The 7,150-nt window shown below is 55.2% G+C and overlaps 1 protein-coding gene across 1 annotated transcript; it reads right to left on the bottom strand.

Moving 5' to 3' along the window:
• Nucleotides 1-585: 585 nt before the first annotated feature.
• On the bottom strand, nt 586-3,679 carry CCDC8 (coiled-coil domain containing 8). Its single transcript, XM_012446772.3, has one exon. The coding sequence runs from the start codon at nt 2,851-2,853 to the stop codon at nt 1,165-1,167; it is 1,689 nt and encodes a 562-aa protein (XP_012302195.2). The 5' UTR covers nt 2,854-3,679; the 3' UTR covers nt 586-1,164.
• Between the last annotated feature and the right edge of the window lie 3,471 nt (nt 3,680-7,150).

The raw sequence follows: 7,150 nt of genomic DNA, 5'->3' as shown, positions 1-7,150 counted from the left end.
TTAGCTGGGAGTAGCGGCGGGTGCCTGTAGTCCCAGCTACTTAGGAGGCTGAGGCAAGAGAATTGTTTGAACCCAGGAGGCAGAGGTTGCGGTGGGCTGAGATCAAGCCACTGTACTCCAGCCTGAGAGACAGAGCGAGACTCTGTCTCAAAAAAAGAAAAAGAAAAAAGCAGCAATTAATGCATAATACACCACAGCCCCTCTTTTGGGCCTTTTCCTAGAGCAATGATTTTTCAATGTGTCCTGTAGCCGAGTTGCCCAGATGTTTGTGGAGCTTGATCCAAACAGAATTCAGAGCCACACAGATAGCGCTAGCAAATCCACATCTCTGGTGCCGAGGGCCCCAGAATCTGTGTTTTGAATGCACTTTCTGGATGCTTTTACTGTACCTTATAACCAAGATCGGGTGAGGTGTGCAAACCCAGGGCCCTGTCCCCTCCAAACCAGCAGAGCCCAGGCGCACGAGGATGACAAGTGACAACACAAACACAGGTGTCTCCACCATCAAGGATCGGAGTGGAACGGACAGCAAGGGCCAGGTCACCCCCAGAGCATTCGTCAGTTGCCAAGTCCAAAGCTAAGAAATCAGTTTGTGAAAGTTTTTTATTTGCCTTTTGGCTCAAGCCTTCTTTTTAAGTCTAAGGAGGCAGTCAACATTAAGTGTGCAGGCAAAGGGAGACGGAAAAAGAAGGCAGTTTCTCCCCTGCCCTCCCTCTCTCCCGTTTTCAAGCTGAGCACCTTGAGTTGCATCTGAGGAAGTTAAAACTCTGGGTGACGCCACCCTATTGATCGATTTCTTTCTTTACATTCTTTGGGTGCTACAAGGAATCAGTCTTTTATTTTAAATCAGGTGGTGCACATGGTGGCTCACACCTGTAATCCTAGTGCTTTGGGAGGCCGAGGCAGGAGGATCACTTGAGGCCAGAAGTTTGAGGCTGCAGTGAGTTACGATCATGCCACTGCACTCCAGCCTGGGCAACAGAGTGAGACCCTGTCTCTAAAAAATAATAATAAAAAAATCAAAGCATGAGACTACATTTTAACAAGAGAATAAAGAGGGTGCTTAGGTGGAGCTGTGGGCAGTTTTCAAGTTCAGAGGCAGAAAGAGCACCTCTCTCTCCCACACTTGGAGGGAGGGCCCGTGGGCTGTCCCTAGCTCCCACCTCACAGCTGGTCTTCTTGCTCTCCCTGCTCAGCTTCTGCTCTGGCCTCGGCCCTCAGCACCCTGAGGTTCCTGGCCTCACCTGCCCTAGGGACTCTCTTGGGCAGAGTTGGCAACCGGGGAGTGTGCCAGAAGGCTCTCCGGCGCTTGCGAAACCACGAAAAGCGTCCAGGGGTCTGGAACCTCACTGTCTTGACCTGTTTCCGGGCACTGGATCCTGGAGCTGTCCCTGTGGCCCCTTGGGCAGCTAAGGCTTCAGCTTCCTGGATGCCTGGGGCACCTGCCCTCTGATTATGTGCAGCCTCTGCCCTTTGGTCTGCCACGGCCTGTGCCCTCCAATTATCTGCACCCTGGACAGCTGGGGCCCTTTCCCTCTGGTCATATATGGCCTCTTCCCTTTGATTATCTGCAGCCTCTGACCCCTGTTCAGCTGGGGCCTCTGCCCTCTGATTATCTGCAGCCTCTTCTCTCTGGTTATCTGCAGCCTCTGGCCCCTGGTCAGCTGGGGCCTGTTCCCTCTGGTCAGCTATGGCCCCTTCCCTCTGATTATCAGCAGCCTCTTCTCTCTGGTTATCTGCAGCCTCTGGCCCCTGGTCAGCTGGGGCCTGTTCCCTCTGGTCGGCTATGGCCCCTTCCCTCTGATTATCAGCAGCCTCTTCTCTCTGGTTATCTGCAGCCTCTGATCCCTGTTCAGCTGGGGCCTCTGCCCTCTGATTATCTGCAGCCTCTGCCCCCTGGTCAGCTGGGGCCTCTTCCCTCTGGTCAGCTATGGCCCCTTCCCTCTGATTATCTGCAGCCTCTCCCCCATGATTAGCCTGGAAGTCTGCCCCCTGACCTGTGGATGCTGTCTGCTCCTTCCTGCGGCGTCGAAAGGAGGCCCAGTTGATCTTGGGCCTCCATCGCCTGGGGGAAGTCTGGGGCGCACAGACATCTCCTGCGTTTCCCACGGGATCCCTGGGGCTGGTGCCTTCTGGCGCGGATGATACCCCTGCGCTCCCCGCTGCGGTGGAGGACAGCCGGGCCTGGCCCACCCCAGGTCCCGCCCTCGGCGCCCAACCTTTCACCCTCCGCTTCAGCTTCCCCCAGGACACCTGGCTGACATACTCCCGCCACCTGTCCGCCTTGGACAGCCGAGGCCCCAGGTTGTCCTCAAACATCGGCACTGGCCGGTTGACGCGGCGGCGGGCAGGCGGCGCGCTGGGCTGCTTCTCCTCTCGCCGGAGGAAGGCCTCGACCAGTTCCTCATCATCCTCGCTCTCCAGGTCGCTGCCCAGGAACTTGCTGCCCAGGTAGCTGACTGGCATTCTGCGCACTGCCTTGCCCCGCCGCGGGCCCTGGCAGCTCTGGTCTCTGGAGGTCTCGAACTCGCTCAACTCGCTGTCGCTGGCGTTGCTGCTGTCGTAGGTGCCCACGACCAGCCGGGGCGGAGGAGTCACCATCTGCTGCACTCTCCTCCTCACTCGGGGCTCCTTGGGCTTTCTGGGGGGCTGGGGCGGGTGCGGGGTGCTCTTCTCGATGATGCGGGCCACGTCCTCCAGGGTGCGGCCCTCTTCTTCCAGGAACTGGATCAGCCGCTCCCGAAATTCTGCTTCCTTGGTGGCGGGCTTGGAGATGACTCTCCAGACGCCCCCGGCCAGCCTGACCTCCCGGGGGATGAGCAAATAATCGACGTCCTCCCCGATCTGCAGCATCCCCACCGTGGAGTCCTCCTCCTTGCGGAACACCTTCCCGATCTTCTTAAAGGTCCCCACGGGCTTCAGGGCTTCCACGAGGACGTCCAAATCCACATCTTTGCAGACATCGGGGACGCTCCAAAGAATTAGGCAGTCCGGGGACGGGAGGAAGCCCCAGGGGAACCAGCCCCCGACATGGCTTTTCTCGAGAGTCTTTAAGATCTCCAGGGTGATACCTGAGGTGAGGGGGCAATGAGCCCCAACAAGCTACTGTCGCCCTTAGTCTTGAGGGAGGGACTGGAGGCCGGGGAAGTGCCAGCAACGCTGATCGGAGCGTCACCTCCCCAGCCAGGGACGAGCCCACGCCTCCTATCTCTTCGCCTGCAACAAGTCCAGTGTTGACCAAGTTCTGCTGCCCCGCCACAGACTTGGAGGAATCAATTTCCAGGATGCTTACGTGAGCGAGGGCGAGGTCAGTCCTGAGGCTCAAGGCCCACTCCAAGCTGGAAACGTGGTGTTCCAGCTCCAAGTTGGGGCGCGCGAGCTGCCAGCGATTCTTCCTGCCCCAGGCACCGGGGACGCGGCTGGAACTTGGGAGAGGACTTCGCAGACAAAGACGGTCCAACCCAGGCTATTCAATATGGCCGAGGGGCTGTGAGGCCTCAGCCGGGCCCCCCAGTTGGGTACCCCCGCCCCCAGGCAGGCCGCCACCCAGCTCCAGGCTGACCTTGACACGCCGCAGCCTGCCAGGCCGCGCGCTTAGGGCTCTGCACCTTGGAGCGCATGGACAGGAAGTTCCTCCTCGCCTTCCCCAGAATGAGGCCCACCTTCCCCCGTCTCATCTTACACTCCCGGACTCGGGAAGACTGACAGAGGGGCTGTCCACTCCCTTCGGGGCGGCCTCCCTCCCCTCCCCCACAGGGGTGTGGCCGCGCCCTGGGCCTAACTGGGCCCAGTGCTTCCCAGCGAAGCGGCTGCGGCCCACGTCAGCACCTTTCCTGAAAGGCAGCGGTTCCCAGACCTGCCCTCCGAAATGGACAAGTCCCAGCCAAGCCCCGGGGGTGGCTAGTGGATTCGACCTTTTGAGAGCCATTGGCACTATAGATGAGCATTTTAAATTCACGCGACAATTGGTACCCGTACACTCACACGCGTGGGTAGAGAAATGGGTACCAGGTTCTTATTGCAACAGTCCCCACTGTGGCGCCTGGCACGAGGTCGGGGCTCAATGCATATTTTTGAGTGGACGAATAACCTAAATGTTCGTGGCCCGGCGCGGTGGCTCACACCTGTAATCTCAGCACTTTGGGAGGCCCAGGCGGGTGAAACAAACACTTGAGGTCAGGAGTTCGAGGGAAGTCTGGCCAACGTGGTGAAACCCTCCTCTGTACAAAAAAAACAAATACAAAAATTAGCTGGGCGGCCGGGGGTGGTGGCTCACGCCTGTAATCCCGATACTTTGGGAGGCCGAGGTGGGCGGATCACGGGGTCAGGAGATAGACCATCCTGGCTAACACGGTAAAACCCTGTCTCTACTAAAAATACAAAAAAATTAGCTGGGCCTGGTGGCCAGTGCCTGTAATCCCAGCTACTCGGCAGTCTGAGACAGGAGAATCACTGGAACCCGGGAGGTGGACGCTGCAGTAAGCCCAGATCGCACCAGTGCACTCCATCCTGAGCAACAGAGCGAGACTCGGTCTCAAAAAAAAAAAAAAATTAGGGGCCGGGCGCGGTGGCTCACGCCTGTAAATCCCAGCACTTTGGGAGGCCGAGGCGGGTGGATCACGAGGTCAAGAGATCGAGACCATCCTGGTCTCTATTATAGAAACCCCGTCTCTATTTAAAAATACAAAAAATTAGCTGGGCATGGTGGCGCGTGCCTGCAATCCCAGCTACTCAGGAGGCTGAGGCAGGAGAATTGCCTAAACCCAGGAGGCGGAGGTTGCGGTGAGCCGAGATCGCGCCATTGCACTCCAGCCTGGGTAACAAGAGCGAAACTCCGTCTCAAAAAAGAAAAAAAAAAAATTAGGCGTGGTGGTGCCCGTGTGTAGTCTCAGCTACTCTGGAGGCTGAGGCAGGAGAATTGCTTAAACCTAGGAGGTGGAGGTTGTAGTGAGCTGAGATCAAGCCACTGCACTCCAGCCTGGGTGACAGAGCTAAATTCTGTCTAAAAAAAAATAAAAAATTAGCCGGACGTGGTGGTGTGCGTGTGTAGTCCCATCTATTCTGGAGGCTGAGGCACGAGAATCTCTTGAAGTTGGGAGATGGAAGTTGCAGTGAGCCGAGATTGGGCCACTGCACTCCAACCTGGGTGACAGAGGGAGACTCTGTCTCAAAAAAACAAAAGTGCAAAAAAACACAACAACAAAAAAAAATCCCTAAATGTTCATGAGTAGAGACTGCCTCTATTTGATGGTAGTGTCTTACAGTGGAATATTTTGCAGCTTTGAACAAAAAGAATGAGATGGATAAGGACAGGCACTGTTTATGAGGCACTTCCTATCTTTCTAATAATGAACTCAGGAAATCCTGGCTATAACAGGAAACTTGTAACATGAGTACCATTCCCATTAGACAGCTGAGAAAACTGAGGCCCAAAGACATAAAACCACTCTCTCAAGGTCACAGCCAGGAAGTGGTTGAGTTTGGATTTGAATCCAGAATAGTCTGCCTTCAGTGTCAAGATGTGTACCAATGCTAGTCGCATGTCCAAGTATTGCCAAGAGTGGCTGTTTCTAGGGAGGAGGACTGGGAGTCCCCAAAAGGTGGGGGAGAGACATGTACTTTTCACTCTACACCCTTTTGGAATGCTTGAATTTTTAGCAATCAAAAATGTTAATTAAGGCCTAGTGAGGTAGTTCAGGCCTATAACCTTAGCACTTTGAAAGGCCACAGCCAATGAACTGCTTGAGCCCAGGAGTTCCAGACCAGCCAGGGCAACATGATGAAACCCCATCTCTACAAAAAGTCAAAAAAGTAGCGGGAGGTGATGACGCGCCTGTAGTCCCAGCTACTTGGGAGGCTGAGGTGGGAGGGTCGCTTGAGCCCAGGAGGTTGAGGCTCCAGTGAGCTGAGATCATGTCACCACACTCCAGCCTGGGTGACAGAGTGAGATGCTATCTCAAAAAAAAAAGTTAATTAAAATAACAGACATAAAAACAACAAACAAAAAAAACTTACATAAAATCGAAAGTCCTTACACCATACAACACACATAAAGGGTCGGAATGCCCAGGATGTGGGGAACTTGCAGTGTCTCAGGTAATTCTGAGACAACCAGCTCGGCAAATGTACACCAACCACAACAGTGGGATTAGTAATAATAACAGTTAACTTGCATTGAGTGTCTCTTTGGAACAAGGCATCCAGAGAGACGCTGAATGGGCCTCGTTGTTAGGAATCCTCAGAGGTGCATGGTAAGACGGGTGCCATCATGATCATCTTTTCACAGATGGGAAACCGAGGCCGGTCTGAAGTCGGGAGGCTGAGGCAGGAGAATCGCTTGAACCCGGGGAAGCAGAGGCTGCAGTGAGCCGAGATCGCGTCATCGCACTCCAGCTTGCGCAACAAGAGCGAACCTCCATCTCAAAAACAAAAACAAATACAAAAATTAGCCGGGCGTGGTGGCACATGCCTGTAATCCCAGCTACTGGGGAGGCTGAGGCACGAGAATTGCTTGAACCCAGTAGGTGGACGTTGCAGTGAACCAAGATCGCGCCACTACACTCCAGCCTGAGCGACAGGGCAAGACTCCGTCTCAAATAAATAAACAAACAAATAAATATATGCGATCTTATTTAACTCATAAAGGAGCCAGGCAAATGTTTAGGGAACGGAGGAAAAAGAGAGGGAAAGAAAAGCTGCGCGGGGCTTAAGGGAAGTTAAGGTCTCAGTGAGGCCTGTTCACAATTACCGGCTTATTCAGGTTGTTTTTCTCCTGCAGAACCAGGTGGTTGGGCTTCGCTGGATTTTTCTCCTGTTCCTCACTGGCTCTGTCCCAGCCGCAGCGCTCTCTCTGCCCCCGGGCCTCCCGCGGCCCCGCCCCCGCGCGCACAGTTTGTGGCCTCTGCAGTCCGGCGGTCTCCATGGCAACCACGGGACGCGCTCTCCCGCGCTGGTCTAAGCTGAGCGGGTGGAGCGGAGGCGGAGGATGCAGGGAGATGGTGGGGGTGGGGCGCCACGGAGGGCGGGCAGCTCCTTTTTTCTGCCCCTGGTACCTCCCTTGGGCCTCATCCCCAAAGCCAGCTTCCCTGAAAAGCTGTTTGTAGAAACCAAAAAACGAAAAATCCTTAGGGCGCCTAGGTTTCAGGAATGC

Source organism: Aotus nancymaae, unplaced genomic scaffold (assembly GCF_030222135.1).
Source record: "Aotus nancymaae isolate 86718 unplaced genomic scaffold, 86718_ANA_hifiasm-v0.15.2.pri h1tg000028l, whole genome shotgun sequence".
Lineage (NCBI taxonomy): Eukaryota > Metazoa > Chordata > Mammalia > Primates > Aotidae > Aotus > Aotus nancymaae.
Note: the sequence above shows the minus strand (reverse complement) of the source record. Positions and strands in the feature narration are given on the sequence as shown.

Coding starts and splice junctions, on each gene's coding strand:
- CCDC8 (XM_012446772.3), bottom strand. CDS start 2,853: ATGCTGCAGATCGGGGAGGACGTCGATTATTTGCTCATCCCCCGGGAG.